The following is a 21,806-nucleotide window of genomic DNA, read 5'->3' on the forward strand; positions in this document are numbered from 1 at the left end:
CTTGTTCTTAGTCCCTACCGCTTCACCTCTAGTCCTAAGGCTTACCTGGTTTTCCATCTGTTTCCTGTTTCCCATGTAGGGTGGACAGGAGGCTACAGATATTGCCCTTTTGCTCCGGGACCTGGAAACATCATGCAGTGATATCCGCCAATTCTGCAAGAAGATCCGAAGGCGTATGCCAGGGACGGATGCTCCTGGGATCCCTGCAGCACTGGCCTTTGGACCACAGGTTTAGGACTGCAAGTGGGGAAGGGAAAGAAACTGAATAAAATCAGGAGGGTACAAACATGTTAAGATTGACCTGGTCAGGGCACAGAACTGAGGTAGCTAGAAACTGATGCTGGACTTAGGGTGGGCTCTTGACTCTAGCTTTTCACACAGGTATCTGACACACTCCTAGACTGCAGAAAACACTTGACATGGGTGGTGGCTGTACTGCAGGAGGTGGCAGCTGCTGCTGCCCAGCTCATTGCCCCACTGGCAGAAAATGAGGGGCTGCCCGTGGCTGCACTGGAGGAGTTGGCTTTCAAAGCAAGCGAGCAGGTTGGCCTGGATGGCGGGGCAGAAGGGGATGGGGAGTTAGGGGCCAGTGTGGGGCTTTCACTCCTGCCCTTGGCTCCTGCAGATCTATGGGAGCCCTTCCAGCAGCCCCTATGAGTGTCTGCGCCAGTCGTGTAACATCCTCATCAGCACCATGAACAAGCTGGCCACAGCCATGCAGGAGGGGGAGTATGATGCAGAGCGGCCCCCCAGCAAGGTGAGTGGAGGTTTCTTTGGAGGAGCTGCAGTGCAGAGGAGCACAACTTACAGAGCTGCCGCTGGTTGTGGGAGGGCAGAAGGCAACAAGATTTCCCCTGTGACTGGATCACTCTGAAAGAAGCATACTGGTGCCCTCCTCTCAGTGCTCTACCCTCTGACCCACCCAATCCTTTAGCCTCCTCCGGTTGAACTGCGGGCTGCAGCTCTTCGTGCTGAGATCACAGATGCTGAAGGCCTGGGTTTGAAGCTTGAAGATCGAGAGACAGTTATCAAGGAATTGAAGAAATCACTCAAGATTAAGGTGAGGGTGGAGTTTGCTCAGAGTTTTGGGGCTAGGAAGTATGATGGCACTCAAGGCAACTGCAAATATTGAGACTGAGATCAGGACTGAGAAGGCGTGGAGGTTATGGGGGAGAAATGGGGGCTTGTGGTCAGGTAGCCATCAGGGAGCTTTCTGTCTCATGGTCTAATCTGAGTGCCAGGGCCATGGGGAGGATGTTAGGGAACTTGAACCTCTCTGATTTTTCAGGGAGAGGAGCTGAGTGAAGCCAATGTGCGGCTGAGCCTCCTGGAGAAGAAGTTGGACAGTGCTGCCAAGGATGCAGACGAGCGCATTGAAAAAGTTCAGACTCGGCTGGAGGAGACTCAGGCACTCCTGCGGAAGAAGGAGAAGTCAGGCACCTTCCCTGGGGTCCTGTTTCCTCCAACCTTTCCTTCTGCTTGAGACTCTGTCCCTAACCCTTTCCCCTTTCCCTCCTAATGAGACTTTACCCATTTCCCTTCTCCATTCCATCTCCATCATATCACTCCAACCTAAACCTGTGCTTGCCTGTGCCTCCTTTTCCCTGGCTCCTCACTAGCAGGGCTACTCCAAGGACTTTTCAGGACTGAAAAATCATGTGGGGACATGGGGAAGGGACACTACCCAAACCCAGATTCTTTTTCACAGAGAGTTTGAGGAAACGATGGATGCACTCCAGGCTGACATCGACCAGCTGGAGGCAGAGAAGGCAGAGCTAAAGCAACGGCTGAATAGCCAGTCTAAGCGCACAATTGAGGGGCTCCGGGGGCCTCCTCCCTCAGGCATTGCTACCTTGGTCTCTGGCATTGCTGGCGGTAAGTACAGTGGGATAGGCAGAAATCACACAGAGGAAACTGACTGTCCTCTCTCTTATCTTTGGCCTCCATTTGACACCTGTCCCCTTTCTCCTGAATGTTCATCCAGGAATGTACTTGCCTAGTTAGAAACAAAGTTTTTTCTTTTCTTAAAGATACCTGCAAAGTGTCTGTGATCAAAGTAGGACATTAGCAAGTGACATTCAGAATAATAAACAGTTGGACTCTAGTATCTGTCCCTTTTGGATATACTGTTTGGTATTTCTGTCCCAGCCCTATATTCCAGAAGCTGCACTCTTCCCTCCCAGGGCGTCTGCCCTTGCCTGATGCTTGCTTTTTATTCTCTCTGGGTGCTGTTTCCCCACTGAGCTTATGTGGTTTCATTTTATGTTGGTTATCTCTTCCATTGTGTATTTCTCCAAAGTTTGCTTGTACTTTTGTTCTGACTTTTGTCTACCCACTCAGTAATGTCAGGGGTCCCTACCTGGAGGTTTTTCTGGCTTCTAGGCCTAGTCTTCTCAGTTTCCTAGGTAGGGAAGTGACTGCTACCATCTTGGTTCTCACCTAACCTATTGTTATTTTCATTCCCCCTTCAGTTTCTTTCTTTTCTTTTTTTTTTTAATTTTCTATTTTATTTATTTATTTGCAGTGCTGGGAGTCTAACCCAGGTCCTCATGCATGCTAGGCAATAGCAATTTAGGAATAATTTTAACAAAGGAGTATAAAGCATTGTTAAAAGATATTAGAGAAGATATAAATAACAACCCAAGTTCGTGGATCAAAAGACTTAATATTGTTAAGGTGGAAATGCCCTCCAAATTGGTTAATAGACTGAATATAATCTATATCAAAAATATAGGTGTATTGACAAAATTATCTTGAAATTTAAATGAAACATGTATTCATATGACAATACACAGGGCCTTTATAATATTTTATTTCTTCAACTGGATAGCCGGTATATAGGTGTTTGTATTTGCAGTTTCTTACTTACCTTTTTCACCTAGAGAGGGCAATCTTCTTGTGTTGGAATTAAACCATCAGGTCTTCTAAAATTTTTTCTGTTCTCCTATCTTGTCAGGTGACCTCACCTAGGGTCTTGATCTTATCAAAGTCCTTGTCACTGATGCCTCATGATTTTGGGAGATGACCAAGTACCTTTGTGACATTAGACTCCTGTGATACAGATAGTTCCATGTTCTTTGTGGGGAGTCTTCAGAATTACCACCTTGTATTATTTTGGCATAAGCTCTTTAAGCAAACACTGGTTCAGAATTAGTGAAATTTACCAACAAAAAAATGAAATTTTTGCCTCAGAGCAATAGGGAAACCTGAGGTGCAAGAGAATGTACTCACAACCTTAATCTAAGCTTTGCTGCTGGAGATCACTAAGGATGCAGAGCTTTGGGGTCTCTGGAGCATTTCCCATGCTGTTTTTGGAGATGGATTATGGAGCAGGGAGGCAAGAACAGTTTCATGCCCCATGTGTTTCCTTCTGGACATTCACTTTTCCATTCTTCGCACACATTGCACCCTCACTATGGCCTCCTGCCCCTGAGCTTTCTTTTACACATATCTACTCTTACTCCAAGAAGAGGGGCAGGGTCTTATATAGAAAGTAAGGTCATCAGGAAAAGGGTTTTCCTGCAGGTCATGTCCAGGATTCCTCTGGTATGTCCTCTAAGCCCCCAAATTACCTAATTCTTCTCTCCTCTTTTCCTGCTCCCCCATGGGCTATCCTGAACACAGAAGAACAGCAGCGAGGTAGAATCCTACTGTGGCTGGGGCTTACCAGGGCTGGCGGGAATTGGGGCTGGTGGGAACTGGGGCTGGTGGAGCAGGGTAAGGCTTCCCCTTGTAGACAGCCAGGACTGGAGGTGGGAAGGAATGAGGAAAGGGGAAGAGCAGGGATGGGGCCCAGTTTTTAGCCCTTTCTACTTGGGGCTGAGAACATTTGTTATGGTATCCACAGGGGTTGTTCCTGGACAGGCTCCAGGGTCCTTGCCAGGCCCGGGACTGGTGAAGGACTCACCCCTACTACTTCAGCAGATCTCTGCCATGAGGCTGCACATCTCTCAGCTCCAGCATGAGAACAGTATCCTCAAGGTGAGAAACACAGGGAGGACTATGGTAGAGAGTGGACCATACCCTCCCATTGTTGATGGATGGCAGAGGCTTTTCTGGCACCTCTCAACACTGCCACTGTTTTTATCCCCACAGGGAGCCCAGATGAAGGCATCCTTGGCAGCCTTACCCCCTCTGCATGTTGCAAAGCTTTCCCTTCCATCCCATGAGGGCCCTGGCGGTGAGATAGCAGCTGGTGCATTGTACCGTAAGACCAGCCAGCTGCTGGAGACCTTAAATCAGCTGAGCACGCGCACTCATGTAGTAGATATCACTCACACCAGCCCTGGTATGTACTACTGACCCCTCAGATGAATAACATGCCTGTCTCCTTATCCCCAGGGATTTAGCCCTAGCCGAGGCAGTCCCTGAACAGTAGAGGCTCTTCCATCTGTGAACTTTGGCTTTAGTGTTCAGTTTTCCTGATTCACCCATTTTAAGTGCCTGTTCCATGAAAGGGTCCAGTACCTACACTCCTGACCCTTAATCCAGACCACTTGCCTGTCTGGTTCTAGGTGGGCTTAACTAGCTTTCCCTTCCTATAGCTGCCAAGAGCCCATCAGCCCAGCTTATGGAACAAGTGGCTCAGCTCAAGTCCTTGAGTGACACCATTGAAAAACTCAAGGTCAGTTCATACCCTGCCCTTCTCTACCCTATGGCACTCATTCAGAGCTTTCATTGGTGGAGCCAGGTGCTTCTGGAGTTCCTCTTGGCCCAGCCTTGCATTAGATGGCACACTGGGAAGAACGTAGAAGGGAATATAGTTTCTTGCCTTGGAAACTGTCAGAAGATAAATATTTTTTTTCTTTCCTTCCTTCCTTCCTTCCTTCCTTCCTTCCTTCCTTCCTTCCTTCCTTTTTTTTTTTTTTTTTTTTTTTTTTGTGATGCTGGAGATTGAACCCAGGGCCTTGTGCATGCAAGGCAAGCACTGTACCAACTGAGCTATATCCCCAGCCCCAGAAGATTTACAACAGAATGCACAAGTTAGGATCATTTTTAGGGTGTGTGACTCTGTCTGCAGTTTCAGTCAGAACTGAGATCGTCGTAGGGTAGATTGGTTGGGCATGGCTTCTCAGAGGCAGTGGAAACTGAATTGGGTCTTAAAAGATGAGGATCTAGGGCTGGGGATGTGGCTCAAGCGGTAGCGCGCTTGCCTGGCATGCGTGTGACCCAGGTTCGATCCTCAACACCACATACAAACAAAGATGTTGTGTCCGCCGAAAAAATAAAAAATAAATATTAAAATTTCTCTCTCTCTTTCTCCTCTCTCTCTCTCTCTCTCTCTCTCTCTCTCTCTTTAAAAAAAAAAAGATGAGGATCTATAAAGGAAGGAGAGATATTGGAGTGGGGACGGGGTTGGAGGTGAAAGCTGAAGTATTGTAATAGAGAGGACTGGACTTCTGCTCCCCTGGTATTGGTGTCTCAGAAACCAGGAAGTCTTAAGTAAGCCTGTGGAGGGTCCCCTAAATAAACCCTTGTTTTCCCTCCCCCAGGATGAGGTCCTCAAGGAAACAGTATCTCAGCGTCCTGGAGCCACAGTCCCCACTGACTTTGCCACCTTCCCTTCAACAGCTTTCCTCAGGGTAAGGGGGGAGCATGGGATGGAGGGTGGCATAGTGTGGAGGGCTCAAGAATCTGAAGAGACCTAGAGTCTCAGGTCCAAAACCTTGTTTTATTTGGCAAGTCCAAATCTTACTTGTAAGAGACAAAAATGCTTGCAGTACTTCCAAAAATTCTAATGTTTTAGCATGCAGATATCACCTCCCTTGATTTTTTGGTGGAGGGGAATTGGGTATTGATCCCAGGGGCACTCAACAACTGAGCCATATCCCCAGCCCTATTTTGTATTATATTTAGAGACAGGGTCTCGCTAAATTGCTGAGGCTGGCTTTTAATTTGTGATCCTCCTGCCTCAGCCTCTTGAGCCACTGGGATTATATAGGCATGCACCACCAACCCTCCCTTGACTTTTTTTTTAAATCTTTTTTATAGTAGTAGATGGATAGCATGCCTTTATTTAATTTTAATTTTTTTAAATGTGGTGCTGAGGATCGAATCCAGTGCCTCACACGTGCTAGGCAAGTGCTCTGCCACTGAGCTACAGCCCCAGCCCTCTCCCTTCACTTTTGATAACAGTAGGAACTCAAAACCCCCTTGTCAGACTATGTATCCCCATTCTAATTTGAAAAATTTGGTCACCATGGCCTAAAAGCTCAAGGCTTCAGTCTCCCAAGGGTTGTATTGGTGTCAATACTCAGGGACCCCTTCAGGGAACCACAGTTTAAGTGAACCCCTGACCTTGGGTCCTATTCCTCTTACCAAGGCCAAGGAAGAACAGCAAGATGACACAGTCTACATGGGCAAAGTGACCTTTTCATGTGCAGCTGGCCTCGGACAGCGACACCGGCTGGTGCTGACCCAGGAGCAGCTGTACCAGCTTCACAGTCGCCTCATCTCCTAAGCACTTCTTCCCCTGCCCCCCTCAACCTTCAACCCTCCTGGTGCCGCTCTGCCCAATGCACAGCCACCTCAGCCAACCCCCAGGTAGAACCATGCGGATTAAGCTCTCCCTGCCCCCTTCAGCTTCGCTCCCATCCTGTCAACGCCCTGCTCTTGCTCCTTAACCTGGGTTTCCCCATTCCCACCCCTGGTCTTTTCCATAATTTGCTGTTCAGCTGCTCCCTCTTTCCTGAGGGGCCTCAGGGTATGTGGGGGGTAGGCTGAGACCCCACCACCAAAGGTTGAGTGAGGTCCCCCTGATTGAGGACTTCACCCCTTGATTAAAGCAACTTGTGCTTCATTGCTTTCTGTGTGGTGTTGAGAGTGGGACTTGGGCTATTTGGCTCAAAGTAGGAATGAAGGAGAGGAATGCTGAAGAAGCTTCAACTGTGTCACATTTGAGGGCTCCTTTCTGTGGTGATCAGTAGAATGCTGTGTCCCTCAAATGCATGTGCAGTAAATTACTTTGAGCAAGATGAAAGAGTTAAATTTAGGGCTAGGCACTTAAGTTCATTTAGAGTTTTTAAAATTGTGGGTATGTAACTCTGCTAGCTCTGCTCTGCTTCTTGGAGCTTCTGCTGCTAGTCAGTCCAATTTCTGGACTGGAATATGATGTGATCACCACCCTAGCCAACTTTCTCATAGGGAACATTTATGTACTAAATAAGGAGCAACTAAAGCAACAGACCAGTAAGGATGGACATTCAAAAGGTACTGCCAAACCCTATTACAAATTAGTATCAATCAGGAAGCTGCTTTAAAATTTTTACCAGATTTTTGGGTCTTGACTCAGACTTGCTAAAATACCTCAACGGTTGGGACCCATTGGGCCTGTGAGTAGCACTCCAGTGTTTTAGAGCTTAGTCTCAGTGTAGTTTAGCTGGATGATTGCTTGATACTCTTTTTTTTTTAATATTTATTTTTAATTGTCAATACCTTTATTTATTTATTTATTTATTTATTTATTTTTATGTGGTGCTGAGGATCAAACCCAGGGCCTTGCATGTGCTAGGTGAGTGCTCTACTGCTGAGCCACAACCCCAGCCCTGCTTGATACTCTTTTGATTGCCCATGTAGAAAAAAGGAATCTAACCCAAGCACCCAAAGGAAGATGGAGAAAGAGACCTTTGCTTCATTGGAGCAGTCCAGCTGGGCCAGGCTCTCCACTGTGCTGTTCCTCTTGAGGGCACCAGGCATACTGGAGGAGGGGCCCTTCATGGTGAGAGCCCAGGAGCTCATTCTCAAATAGAGCATATTGGAAAGTCAGTGGTTGTGGCATTTGAATACCTGCTCTGTGCCTCTAGCCTTTCCGAATTGGAGTTCTGAGAGAAAATTATTTTCGTAATTATTTTCCTCTCAGTACTCAAGTATGATTCATCACTAGTGCCATTCTAGATGCATAAGATTTAATGTGGTGCATACAAGGGATGCCTTAAAATGTTGGGGCTTAATTCCCACAGAACTGGTTGACAAGGGTTGCTGTGTCTTGGTACCAGATAGTCTCCACTCATGTTTCCAAATTTGGCCTCTCTGGTGCTAAGGAAATTGCAGATCACACTGTCCTTTTCCTGAGATTGGATTGTATTCCTGTCCTTTCTACCCAAAGTGGTGGCCTGGCTTCTGGTTGGTGGTTAAGACACCAAGGGCCAAAGGACAACTTCTGGTGGCACCTTCAGAACAGGACTTTTTTCTTCATCCTTTTCCGTTGGTGGTAGTTTCTCACCATCATACTACTTTCCTGAGTCCAAAACTCATGCACTGAGTTGTCTTAATGCTGGCTACCTCCCTTGGAGCAACCCACAAGTATCTGTCTCAAAGGCAACATGCCCAAACTGAAATCCTCTGTGTCCTGGATGTGGTAAGCCACAAACCTCTTTGTTTACTTTCTTTAGTTAATTTCATTATCAGCCCTGTTCAGTTTTTCCTTCATTACTGTCTCTCAAGTCTGTCCACCTTTTCCCATTGCTTCTAACTCTGTATATAATATATTGCTTTGGATAACCTAATTTCCATTGCCTCTTTTGAGCCAGTGCCAGTAGGGTCTTTCCAAAATGCAAACTGGTTTGTGTGATTCCCTGTTTTAAATCTTGAAATGAACCCTCCAACTACATTTTAAAGCTTATATAAAATCCTGATATTCTTTCTCTAAGCATCTATAATTTAAAATTTAACTTAACTATAATGGCACACAAGGCTATCAGGGATTTGGGTCCTGCCCACCTCTCGAGCCTTTCATGGGGCTACTTCTCCAAATATGCCTGATGGTTCAGTTTTAGTGAACCCCTACAGTTTCCATGCCACTCTATGCCCTCTCAGGCCTATTCTTATGAAATGAGAGAGAATGCCACATACTTCCCTCCTTTCCTCTCTACCTCTAACTTCCAGGCCCCATTCTTCAGCTGAAGACTCATTCATTTTTTGAGATAGCTCTAGTGTGGCAACCTCAGGAAATCTCCAATCCCTGTGGCTTGTTAGGTATCCTCTTCTAAGGTAGTAAATAAACTAAACCTTTATTCCAGTATGCTTGAGCTCAGTTGCTTTATGACCTGGTAGGGTTTCTAATCTAATCCCACAGGGTTGTTGTGAAGGCTAAATGAGTAATACATGCAAGCATCAAGCACTGTGCCTGGCACACAGTAGGATTGCTTCCCTTTAGTACCTACTCCTGTAAGCATCTGTTTCTATTGTTATTGTTAGGTAACTTCTCTAAATCCCTCTTCAGACTGCTTGAAAATTGCAATAGAGTGTCTTCCTTCTCTGCATCCCCCTCAAACACAGGAGAAGGTCACATGTTTGAGGAGTAGGTGAGTTTTATTTTGGTCGTGAGTTTGAGGTGCCTGTAAGAATGTTCAAGTGGAGATATCCATTTGGCAGTTGAATCCAATTAGGTGAAGCTCAGCCGAGAAGTCCAAATTGGAGATAAAGATTGGAGAGCCAGTTGGGAGCATGTCAGTGGTTGAAGGAATAGTTTGGAAGTGGTCACTGCTATAATTCAGGTTACTTAGAAAACTGAACCGGAGTCAGGCATGATGGCACATGCCTGTAATCCCAGCAGCTTGGGAGGCTGAGGCAAGTTGAAAGCCAGCCTCAGCAACTTAGCAAGGCCCTATCTCAAAATAAAGAGGACTGGGGATGTGAGTGACTCAAGAGAGTAAGCACCCCTGGTTTCAAACCTGGTACTAGAAAAAGAGAAAGAAAACTGAACCAGAGATAAAGTTTAAATGCCAGTACTTTATTGGAAGGTGCAATCAAAGAGTGAGAGTGAAAGGAAAGGAGGAGGAAAAAAAAATCAAAGTTTGTAGTGAGTTGACCGCTGCTTCACAAAGACACAGCTGGACACTTGCCCATGTGAGATGTCTCTGTGTAGACCATATACAAATTCTGTGATTGGGGTTGATGGAGGATAGAGAAGTTGCCTGCTCTCCTTGCCTGTCCTTCACTACTTAAACATTGCCCTGAGGGGTGTCAGCTCCTTCTCACTTCCCAGGATTGTGTGCAACATGGCATTTCACCCAAGACCTGAATGGCTGAGGGGAACAGAATGTGAGCAGGAGCCTGCAGGAGTTAATGAGGGCAGAGCACACAGCTGGAGCCTGGGATTCAGATAAGTCTGAGAGAAGCCAAAGTGACAAATCAGCTGAGGAAAGTGAAAAGAGGAAAGTGGAATCCTTGGCAACCTTGAGAAGTAAGGAGCCCACAGCACAGCCTGAAGGAGCATCCACCAGGAGCAGAGGACCCCTGGAGAAAATATGAGAAGGCCAAAGGGGATGAGAGATTTAGGAGCTCAGAGAGCAAATGAGCCCTGGGAAGTGGCCACTGTCATTCACAGATGTCTGGCAGAGCAGTCTCCCTGAGATAAAGGGAGCAGAAGCGGTGATGATGAGAAAGGGAAGAGGAGCTTATCTGTACTGCTGTGTCCCAAGTGGCATTGAGTAAGTGGGAGTTGGTAACTAGAATGTGATGGAGGAGAGGACTGGCAAAGAGCTCTTTGTACCAAGGATGGAACATAGCATGGTAGTAGCCACTTTTGATCTATCCAAACCCAGAACTGCTTTGTCACAGAACCAAAGATTGACTGGAAGTTGGCAGGATGAGGTATGGTTATTCTCAACTCTATCCTGGGAGACCCTCTCTTTTGGGGAATCTATGGCCTATTGCCAGGGCCAACATCACCTATACCAACTTGGAGGAAGCTTTGTGAAGTAAGAATAGGGCTAATATCCCAACTCTTCATTTGGGGAAGTTGCTTACTCTCAGACTCAGTTTCTCTATCTGTAATACAAGATCAGTAGAACCTTCCTTAGTTGTTATTAACTTCTCAGGTAATCTTTAGGGGGAAGATTAAATTAGAGTATGCTTAATACAGGTGCTCAATAAAAAAAGGATACCTGGGAGATATTAAATTAGAGGAAAGAAATACAAGCAGCCACATTCCCAAGATGTACATGTGACATAGATAAATCATATTTTGAACCTGAAAGCATAGGTAGTCCTGTTACCCCAACTTTCAGATGTTTCTATCGGTGATTACTATTTTATTTTCTACCATGTTGGCACTGTTTTATCTTACTCTAAGAAAGTCAAGGCCCTATCTCAAGAAATGAAACTAGGAAATACTCCCCTTACCCTCCCACAATTTGAATTCACCTGCTCGGTTTACATTTTTTTGTGCTGTCCTACAATGGGGAGCAAGGTAGGGGCAATACAGAGATCCAAATCTGGCTAATTCTAGGAAATGTGAAGGGATCTTGAGCTTAAGATATCTCCCTGACCTTAAGCTGAATCTAAAGGTGTGTTCCACAGCTCAGATGCCAAACTGGGCAAGTATCATAGTACTGATAACCTTGGCCCCTGAGAAGTGGGCCCAACACACCTGAAGAACACAGGGTCTGAGGGTGATTGGCATCTCTGCTTCTCTGTGGGCATTATATTCCATGTAGCTGGCTCTTCCTACATGAATATAGAGAAGTGTGTCCATTCATCCAGCCTCCCTTCATCTGTATTATGTATGCCAACCAAAACAGGCATTATTGCTTTCAGGGACAGACCTCAGCCCTGCTAAGATCCTCAGAGCAGCAGCCTGGGACATTGCTCTTCAGAAGCTGGGGATTTGGGGGTGTGGGAACTACTCTTGCTCAAATAACCAGTATCAGAGTGAATATTTGTCTTTCACCTGTGTTTTATTACTTTTTATTGTGGGAAAATTTAACATACAAACAAGGATAATAGAGTGTTATGAATCTCTGCATACTGTATTTATCATTTCATGGCAGTTTCTTATTTCATCTGTATCCCCTCTCTGTTCTTTCCCTACAGATTATTTTGAAGCAAATTCCAGACATTTTATCATTTAATTATTTTATTTGAATTTATTCTAGTATTTCTAAAAGATTCAAAGGTAAAATACCATTATCACACCTAAAATAATTCATCAAATGTCCAATATTCAAATTTCCCTGGTGCCATTCAGAGTTTACATATTAAATAGCTGCAGTTAGCCTATATAATGGCACACAGGCACCTAATGCAAATACTATTTCATTTAGATGGTCAAAAGTCAGAAGGAATTGCATGATCTGCAAGGTTCTTTAACTTATATGTAATCATTAAAACTTAAATAATTCAAGTATGGTAATATAAAGGCAGGCAATTAAAGTCTCAAATATCATTCTAAAATTTTAAACACAAAAACTGTTTTTCCACTCATCATTTGCATGGTTAGATATCAGAACCTTATTGTAGAAAACATTCAGCTACTATATATAGTTACCCAAGAAGATAACCTTCAGAAGTCACAAAAGGTGTCCAGATCCTGATCAGCTTCATGCTTTCCGAGTTCGTTTCACTACTTTATTCTTAATAACCAAGTCCAGCAAACCTCATTGGGTCTTTTCAAGTCAAGATGATATCTTCAACTTGTATGCAATCTTTTCATCCTATTGGCATTGGAAATTCAACATTTTGTTAATGAACTTCACGGCAAGGTCTTTGAGAATATCCACTGGCTCAGAGAATATCCACTGGCTCTGATCATTCCTTAAACCTATATATCATGTACCATAATTCTATAGAAAAAAGTCTTGACTAACATACAAACAAATGTATTTAATACACTTTGTAGTAGTAGAGCTTGATTGTAGTGTTTCTTGTACTCAACTTTATGGTCTATCCTTGAAGTCCAGATGCAAGTTGGGATGAGTGTCAATTTCTGAGATCTTTGGAACATCTCAGATGCCTCTCATCTCACCTGCCTTATCCGCTTGAAATTATTTTGTAAGGAGATGCTAAAAGACATCATTCTGATCTATGAAGCCATTGTAGGCACTATGAAAAGCAGAATGAAAGCACTATGACTGCCCACTGTCATCCTGGAACCACATTACAAAGTAGAAGTTGAAATATCTGTTTCCTCAGCAATGCCAGGATATTATTCTACTGGTGCTCAAGGAAGTTTTATACCCAAAATACGGACTTTGAAAAATAGTTCTTTTTTTTATTGGTTGTTCACAACATTACAAAGCTCTTGACATATCATATTTCATACATTAGATTGAAGTGGGTTATGAACTCCCAATTTTACCCCAAATGCAGATTGCAGAATCACGTCGGTTACACATCCACATTTTTACATAATGCCATATTAGTGACTGTTGTATTCTGCTACCTTTCCTATCCCCTACTATCCCCCCTCCCCTTCCCTCACATCTTCTCTCCCTACCCCATCTACTGTAATTCATTTCTCTCCTTGTTAATTTTCCCATTCCCCTCACAACCTCTTATATGTAATTTTGTATAGCAATGAGGGTCTCCCTTCATTTCCATGCAATTTCCCTTTTCTCTCCCTTTCCCTCCCATCTCATGTCTCTGTTTAAAGTTAATCTTTTCTTCCTGCTCTTCCTCCCTACTCTGTTCATAGTTGCTCTCATTATATCAAAGAAGACATTTGGTATTTGTTTTTTAGGGATTGGCTAGCTTCACTAAGCATAATCTGCTCTAGTGCCATCCATTTCCCTGCAAATTCTATGATTTTGTCATTTTTTATTGCTGCATAGTACTCCATTGTGTATAGATGCCACATTTTTTTTATCCATTCATCTATTGAAGGGCATCTGGGTTGGTTCCACAGTCTAGCTATTGTGAATTGTGCTGCTATGAACATCGATGTGGCAGTATCCCTGTAGCATGCTCTTTTAAGGTCTTCAGGGAATAGTCCAAGAAGGGCAATAGCAGGGTCAAATGGTGGTTCCATTTCCAGCTTTCCCAGGAATCTCCAAACTGCTTTCCAAATTGGCCGCACCAATTTGCAGTCCCACCAACAATGTACAAGTGTACCCTTTTCTCCACATCCTCGCCATGAAAAATAGTTCTTTCAACAAATAAATTAAATCTTGATCAGGATTTGGACATCTTTTGTGATTTCTGAAGGTTATCTTCTTGGGTAACCATATATAGTAGCTGAATGTTTTCTACAATAAGGTTCTGATATCTAACCATGCAAATGATGATGTTTTATACCCAAATTGACTTAGGTAATTTTCCCTTTTGAAATAATTTTAAGGTGACCAATCTAAGTATCTGGTCCTGATTTCAACATGTAGCACTTATTGGGGCAGAATCTGGTAAATCTAGCTCATGTACAGGACAGGTTTGTTTTCTGACTGGGTCACCATCTTGACTCTTTCCTCTATGCCTGTTAAGTCTCCTTTAGTGTCTAGCTTCTTTCTTGCATGCTTATATTTTCCTTTATTTTATTTGTTGAAAGAACTATTTTTCAAAGACTGGATTTTAAAAATCTGCATCTTTATGATATTATCAGTTTCCTCTGTCTTATGCATTTCTTAATTGTTAAATTGTTAGATGGATTTAGAGCAATGATTCTCAAAGTGTAGTTGGCCAACAGCATCAGTATCACCTGGGGATCCTACCTATGTCAGAGAGGCTGGCCATACAGGTCAGCTTCTTGATGAAGTCTAGCATCCCATTTCTGTGAAGTTAACTCATGGAAACAGAAAGATCGAAACAGGATGAGGAGGGATGTTATATTGGGTGAGGTCTGAGTAATTGGTCTCTTGATCAGGTAACATGCTCATTATTGCTAAGTTTTTATTTTCTGTCAATGAAAAATTTGGATTTCTTTCTGCATAACCTCAGAGCAAATGGAGAGTTGAACATATTATGGTTAAATACTTAGCTGATTTAATACACTTTGAAAACTATATCATTACTCATGATTCAGTGTTTCCTGCCCTTCACCAAGTGAGGGGATAAGGGTTTACACTGCCCCAAAGGTTAGGCCATCAAATCTTGACACTTTCTGGAAGATAAGGTAGCTCAGATATGGCAGACCCTTTTCTCTGAGATTGGAGTTTTAGGCCCTCTACATACTCCACAGACAAAGGTACCTGGTTTAGAAAGGTCCTTGGCTTGGGCCCTGTAGCTGTAGGAAGACTATAAGCCAGGCTTGTTTTTCCTTTTCAGAAGGGAACTTTGTGATCCTGGTAAAAAGGGTCAGTCCAGGACTGGCCATCCACAGATAATCAGAGCCTACTCAAGCAATTGAGCAAGAACCAACAGGTGAAACTGAACTTTTGTGAACTTGGGAGTAAACACAACTTGCCTACCATGTTGTGAAATCAAATTGTTTTCCAAAGTCTCAGTGAACAAATCTGAGGTAAACCACTTTTAATCCGACTTGGTACTCTTTTGTAAAAAATAAAAAGTAAAGGATAGGCTCTATGTATTTTTAAATACTCATAGAACTGAAAACTAAAGAATGGATTTTATTGCATATAAATTTTAAGAAGTGAAATTTATACTTTTTATTTCTTAATACTGGGTACTGGGGATTGAACCCATGGGTGCTTTACCACTGAGCTATATTCCCTGTTCCAGTCCTTTATTTATTTATTTTTCTTAAAATTTGAGATTGGGTCTTGCTAAGTTGCTGAGGGCTTCACTAAATTGTTGAGGCTGGCTTCAAACTTGCTACCCTCCTGCCTTAGCCTCCTGAGTCTCTGGGATTACAGGCATGCACCACCATACTTAAGGAGTGAGTTTTTAAAAAGGAGCACTTAGATTTACAATAAGACATGAGAACACTTTCTTAAAGTTTTTATACATTTTAATGGTGATATTGGATATTCATTTTTCACTGTGGAAAAAAAATCCTAAAATATATTTTAGAAGTAGGTAGTTAGGCTCCTGTTTTAAATGAAGATATGTTGTCTGAAAAAGTAACATGCAGAGTGAAAAGCGGTAAAGAGACTGCAATTTATCCATTCTGTTGTTTTGTTTTGTTTTTTTTTTTTAAACAGGGATTGAACCTGGGGGCACTTTACCACTGAGTCACATTCCCAGCCCTTTTTATATTTTATTTAGACAGGACTTGCCCAGTTGCTTAGGGCCTCGTTAAATTGTGGAGGCTGGCTTTGAACTTATAATGCTCCTATGCCTTAGCCTTCCAAGCCTCTCAGATTAAAGTCATGTGCCCACACCCAGGGCCATTCTACTTTTTTGGGGGGGAGGGTATAAACTGGGAATTGAACTCAGGGGCACTCCACCACTAAGCCACATTCCCAGCCCCTATTTTTTTTTTATTTTATTTTATTTAGAGACGGGGTCTCACTGAGTTGCTTAGCACCTTACTTTTGCTAAGGCTGGCTTTGAACTCAAGATCCTCCTGCCTTAGCCTCCTGAGCAGCTGGGATTACATGCGTATGCCATTTGCTCCTGGCCTCATTGTACTCTTTTTTTTTTTTTTTTTTTTTGATACTGGGGATTGAATTCAGGGGCACTTAACCACTCAGCCACATCCCCAGCCCTGTTTTGTATTTTATTTAGAGACAGGGTCTCACTGAGTTGCTTAGTGCTTTGCTGTTGCTGCAGCTGGTCTTGAACTTGTGATCCTCCTGCCTCAGCCTCTTAAGCAGCTGGGATTATAGGCATGTGCCACTGTGCCTGGCTCCATTTTACTCTTGATGGACCTTTGGCTTGCTTCCAAGTTTGAATAGCTACAACCATGCTATATAAACATCCTTCCTTGTTAATGTGCCTTGGTACACACATGTAAAAGTTTCTCTAAGGAGTGAAATTAGTCATTTGGTATGTGTATTTTCACATTTATTAAATATTGCCACGTTGTTTTTGCAGAGTGGCTGTACTGGTTTACACCTTCACCAGTAGAATGGATCCCCTTGGCTGGATTCAAGTCTGTCCCTTTGGGGGAAGGGTGGGGTGGGAAGATAAACCTGGGAAGGAATGAGGAAGCCAGACAAGGGAGGCCCTCAGTGCCAATTCAAGGAGTTCCAACTGGATTTGACTGCACTGGCAAGCCACTGGTGATTTTGGAACAGGGAACAAAGTACAAAAATGGGTTTTTAGAAAGGTGAGTCTTTAAAGCTCTCTTTTGGTTTGGGTTGGGAGAAGGGTGGTAATTATGGTGGGATTTGGCTTAGGCCAGTGGCAGGACTCAGGCTCACAGGAGAGGAGATTTGTGGAGAGAGGGCACAAAGGGGAAACTAAGCAAATGCCTGGGTGCAGAGAACTGGAGCATCTCAGATCTACCAACTGGTTGTCCTTACATAATCCAGTTAGGTTCTCACATACTGTTTGTGGGAGTGTAAGCTGCTACAACCACTCTGAAAAACAGTGTGGCATTGTTTAGCAAAGATAAAGATGCATATACCCAAATGGCCGAGAAGTCCCAAAATATACCAAAGCAAAACAAATAGACAAACAAAAACACCCCTAACAAAAGAAGGAAAGAATTGTCAACAATGTGAGATATAATAGAAGAGTCTATGAAGAAAAGATCTGAAAAGCGTCCACTGACTTTGGTAGTTAGGAGTCCGATGATATACTTTACCACAGAAATGCTTGTGATTCTGTAGGTAGTGTGGTGTCGGAGAGGGGAGGGGGTAGGAAAGGGAATCAGTACAGGGCCTACTGTCAGGTTGGTTGGCTTAGAGCAGACTCGAACATATGGAATTATTTAGTTTGTGATCAAGGTAGCATTTCAAACCAGTGGGTACAGGATATATAATTTGACAATTGGTGATAAAACACATGGGAAAAACAAAGTTAAATCCTTGTCTGACACCATATACCAAGTCCAGATGGATTGAAATATTTTTTTTTTTAAAAGAGAGAGTGAGAGAGGGGGGAGAGAGAGAGAGAGAGAGAGAATTTTTAATATTTATTTTTTAGTTCTCGGCGGACACAACATCTTTGTTTGTATGTGGTGCTGAGGATCGAACCCGGGCCGCACGCATGCCAGTCGAGCGCGCTACCACTTGAGCCACATCCCCAGCCCGGATTGAAATATTTAAGTATAATAAAACACAACAACTAAACTAGGAAAAAATATAGATGTATGTAAGCTTGGAGATGGCTAAAGCTTTTCTCAAACTGACAAAACTAGAAATCTTAAAGCTTTAAAAATATGGATAAATTTTACTTCATTAAACTTCACATACACACACACACACACACACAAAGAAGAAAAACAAATGACCATAAAATTGAATGAAAAATGACAAACAGAAAAATATTTACAAGACAATCAGTCCACTGTGTGTGTTTTATTTCCATGGATTCAACCAAATTCACACAATATATTCAGGGAAAAAAGCTGCGTCTATACAGAACATGAATAGACTTTTTTCCATGTCATTATTCCCCAAACAATAGAATATAACTATTTATATAGCATTTACATTGTATTAGGTATGACTAATATAAAGATGATTTAAAGTACATGGGAGTGTGCTTAGGTTCTGTGCAAATACTACACCATCTTATATAAGGACTTGAGCATCTTAGGATTTTGATATGAGATGGGGAGGATGGAACCAATTTCCCATGGATACCAAGGGACAAAAGGAACTCATAAACAAATGGGAAAAAACATATCAATGTCAATATGAATATGAATATGCTCCAGGTCACAATTGCTCAGTACCAAATGAAAAAAACAACAGAAAATGGAAACTCTTAGTCAAGATGATGAGTTGAATTCTTGTATTCTCTTTCTTTCCTAAATCCAACTGGAGCTGTATTTTATAAAAAAGGAAAGAAAGAAAAGGGGAAAAAATTCCCAAAGCAGTGCTGGAAAACAGAAAGGTTTACAGTAGATATCTATCTCTCCCTTCTGCAGAAAAGTCCTATGTCCCTGCTTCTGTCATGGGTTCCATATGGGATTGCCATGTTCTTACATAGAGCTGGCATCCCAGCCATGGAAAATGGCCCAGGCATGGGCACTGTTAGGGGTAGGGATGCCTCTCCCCACCTTAGGTTCTGTTTCATAGAACAAACATGAGAGTCAATCAGAAATCCAAATATATTTTTACTAAGTTGGTAAAGAGAAACCCTGTGATAGATTCTTGGATTGGCTCTTAACTTCCTTTTCATCCTCCTAATTGCAGAGATTAGAAAGCTGAAATTTTTATTTCCCAGAACCTCTTACTACTAGAGTTTTTGATGTGAATTAGATACAACTATATCACATTTGCTGAGAAACTTGCCTCCTGGTAGAGGAAAGAGGAAGTCACCTAAATGAGTAGAATGGGAAATTCAGGCTCAGAGACAGTAGAACCAGGGAGCCGCTTCAGGGCACTGTGGCAATTGTGGGGGCTTCAGGTTGTGTTCCTCACTCTTCCACTTTGCCTCTCTCTTTGCTCACACAGAAAAGTCAAGTGACTGTCCTTGTGTAACAAGACAGAAAGACACTGTAAGTAAATATGGAACATGTTTTGGTTAACAGCTAACGAGGCATTAGGGGTGAGCATTAGGGAAACAGGCGGTGTACCAGCCAACTCCCTGGACACTGGACACAAAAACAATGTTTCCAGGGTAATTCCTTCCATATTTCCTCTCTCAGGAAGAATCCTCAGCCTGTTCTCTTTTTGTATCCTGGAAGGAAAGCTCTCCACTTTATATCTTTCTTTCCCTTCACTTTCCCAAGTGAAGCTCACCCTCAAATCCTTGTATCATGAGGAAAAAAGAAAAAACAGCTAAAATATTTGAAATAATTGTCCAAATGATTTGAACAAAATCTGAGTAGGTAGAAATCAAAGGGTTTCACTTGAATGCTTTGGAGTAATGTCCCAACTGGTCTTTCCACCTATGTTACAATCCATTCTTAAGGCAATTTTTCTGTTGTTGTACAAAGTCCCATTCCACATTTCTCAGAATTCAGACACTTTTGGATGTTTAGATTTCTCCATAGAATGGCCCAGCCTGTCGTTACAGGCTTCAGCCTTTATCTCCCCAACCTGTCCTGTGCCCAGGGAAGATGTTCCCCAGTTCACAGGTATTTAGATTGTGTTCTTCTACCTATCAGGTCTTTTTTTTTAAATTTTTTTTTTTAGTTGTAGATGGACAAATGTAGATGTATATTTCTAAGACCATTTCCTCCATAGAGCATTTCTTTGTCACAGAGAGTCCAGGCTAGGTTTAGGCCTTTAGGAGGTAACCAGTGAACATTCGTGGAATGAATTAACACACACACACACACACACACACATGATTTGAACAAAATCATGTGTGTGTGTGTGTGTGTGTGTGTGTGTGTGTGTGTGGCTGTACCTCTCTCTCTGCTGCTTTTTGGGGATTCATATTCTGCTTGTGAATTTGTCTAATTCCCAACTAGCTGGAAACTCCCTAACAACTGAGACCATGCTTTGACCTGATCTGCCTTGGACTAAAGGGGTTTCCTGGTTCACAGACCTTTAATTCTTAAACCAGGAAAGTCTCAGTCACCCCACAATGTGTTGAACTCCCCAATCTTGCTTTTCTTTGTTTCCATGGATTATTAAGATAAACTAGGATGTAGGGTTTATGTGTTGGCTCAGCCTTGGCCTCCAAAATGTACCTTTCTATGTGCCTGTTGCAGGCAGACCAGAGAAGTGAAAACCATGTGATATAGGAATAAAGAGGTCTTTAAATTGGAAGGTAAATTTCCTATATGAAAGAGAAGGCAACCCATGAAATATAAAGACTGAAGACACTCAGGCCACAAAAAGGACTGTAGAAGAAGAGGGGCAGAGTTCATTTTTTTATTGGGGCTTCCAACCTCTGCTTTTCCTCCTGTCTATGAGTCCATAGGCAAGTATTATTTTCTGAGCATGTTTCCAAATCCATAAAGTTAGAGATGAGGATGTTCTCCTTGCAGGACTGTGGAGAAACCTCCACAGGGGAACATGTGTGTATGTTCAAGCACAGCAAGCACCTGGTCCCTGGAGAAGCTGTGACTTCCTGGCATGTCCTCTCCCTGTCCCCAACACTGTGTCTCTATCCTCTCTACTTGACCTTCTGTCATTTTCCCTCATGTCCATCACTGACTTTCTCTTCTTCCTTCCCACTTCCCTTCCCACTTTCTATCCCGTACTTATTTCTCTCTTATATCTTTCCTACTTACAGAAAAAAAGAATTGATTTTTTTAAAAAAGAAGCCCCCAAATCAGTATAAAACCTAGAAAACCCACAAAGCATACAACATTTTTCTTACAGAATGTGGCATGTTCAAATGCCTTCTTGTTTTCCTTGTCCACATCCTCTGAAGTCAAGATTTGGGATTTGCAGAGTTGGGGTTATAAGTGGGATATAGAATGTTCTTGATGTCAGGACCATGGAGAAAAAAACGTGAAAGTTCTAACATCTTCTCTGAGGATTTTCTATTCAAAAGGATCTGACTCTCTTCTGGGAAATGCCTTGGTTTTGTTGTGCTTGGACAAGCTGAACAGGCAAGTAACAAATCTACCTAGGACACACTGATTAGATAAGCAATGAAAACCATTGAAGACACAGACATGAGATTAAAAAACATAAATGTTACTTTTATAGTGTCTAAATAGACAAAGACTTTTTGATTCAAAAATAGTTGGTTGGTGAGGCAATAGAGGAGGGGCTATGTTAATAGCAGAGGTGGGTGGGTTCCATCTGAAAGGCCCACCCTTAAGGGATTGAATTCAAGGGCCCAGGACTCACGGGCCACTACATTGGGGGTGAGTAGAGTGGATTTTAAATATATGGAGTTATAGTTTAATTGTAGATTCTGGTTTGGGAATGTGAGTGAAAGGAAACTGGGCAGTACAGGCAGGAATCCCTAGCCCACTGAAGGTCCGGTGAGAATTTTATTGCTTTCTGTTAAAGGGTGGTGCAAGACCTAGAAAGCAAAAACATAGGGCAATCTGATTGTTTAAATTAATCTGTAACTATTCCTACATAGTAAACTGCGAAAACAGAATGTTGGCGTTGTTCTGTAGTGTTGAGCTCCCCTGCTTCCCTTGGTTTCTCTCCTTTAGAAAGGGG

The 21,806-nt window shown here is 42.8% G+C and overlaps 2 protein-coding genes across 11 annotated transcripts in view; both read left to right on the top strand.

Annotated features, from left to right (window-relative positions):
* DCTN1 (dynactin subunit 1) overlaps nucleotides 1–6,543 on the top strand; it is a 30,520-nt gene extending 23,977 nt beyond the window's left edge. For 5 of the 8 annotated variants that reach the window (XM_081264443.1, XM_081264438.1, XM_081264440.1 and 2 more), the window contains 12 exons: nucleotides 80–229; nucleotides 382–543; nucleotides 626–757; nucleotides 935–1,060; nucleotides 1,289–1,431; nucleotides 1,709–1,875; nucleotides 3,625–3,639; nucleotides 3,848–3,981; nucleotides 4,096–4,288; nucleotides 4,545–4,624; nucleotides 5,493–5,582; nucleotides 6,323–6,543. In XM_081264443.1, the coding sequence (XP_081120569.1) occupies nucleotides 80–229; nucleotides 382–543; nucleotides 626–757; nucleotides 935–1,060; nucleotides 1,289–1,431; nucleotides 1,709–1,875; nucleotides 3,625–3,639; nucleotides 3,848–3,981; nucleotides 4,096–4,288; nucleotides 4,545–4,624; nucleotides 5,493–5,582; nucleotides 6,323–6,460 (1,530 nt within the window). In that variant the 3' untranslated portion in view covers nucleotides 6,461–6,543. The remainder of the gene's footprint in view (nucleotides 1–79; nucleotides 230–381; nucleotides 544–625; nucleotides 758–934; nucleotides 1,061–1,288; nucleotides 1,432–1,708; nucleotides 1,876–3,624; nucleotides 3,640–3,847; nucleotides 3,982–4,095; nucleotides 4,289–4,544; nucleotides 4,625–5,492; nucleotides 5,583–6,322) is intronic. The other 3 variants (XM_081264437.1, XM_081264439.1, XM_081264441.1) reach the window with 1 other exon arrangement.
* A 383-nt stretch (nucleotides 6,544–6,926) lies between these two features.
* Nucleotides 6,927–21,806, top strand: part of SLC4A5 (solute carrier family 4 member 5) — a 128,162-nt gene continuing 113,282 nt past the window's right edge. For 2 of the 3 annotated variants that reach the window (XM_081264446.1, XM_081264444.1), the window contains exon 1: nucleotides 6,927–7,717. The gene's annotated coding sequence lies outside the window, so the exon portion shown is untranslated. The remainder of the gene's footprint in view (nucleotides 7,718–21,806) is intronic. The other variant, XM_081264445.1, reaches the window with a different exon arrangement.

Source organism: Spermophilus citellus (assembly GCF_964194105.1).
Source record: "Spermophilus citellus genome assembly, chromosome: 13".
NCBI lineage: Eukaryota > Metazoa > Chordata > Mammalia > Rodentia > Sciuridae > Spermophilus > Spermophilus citellus.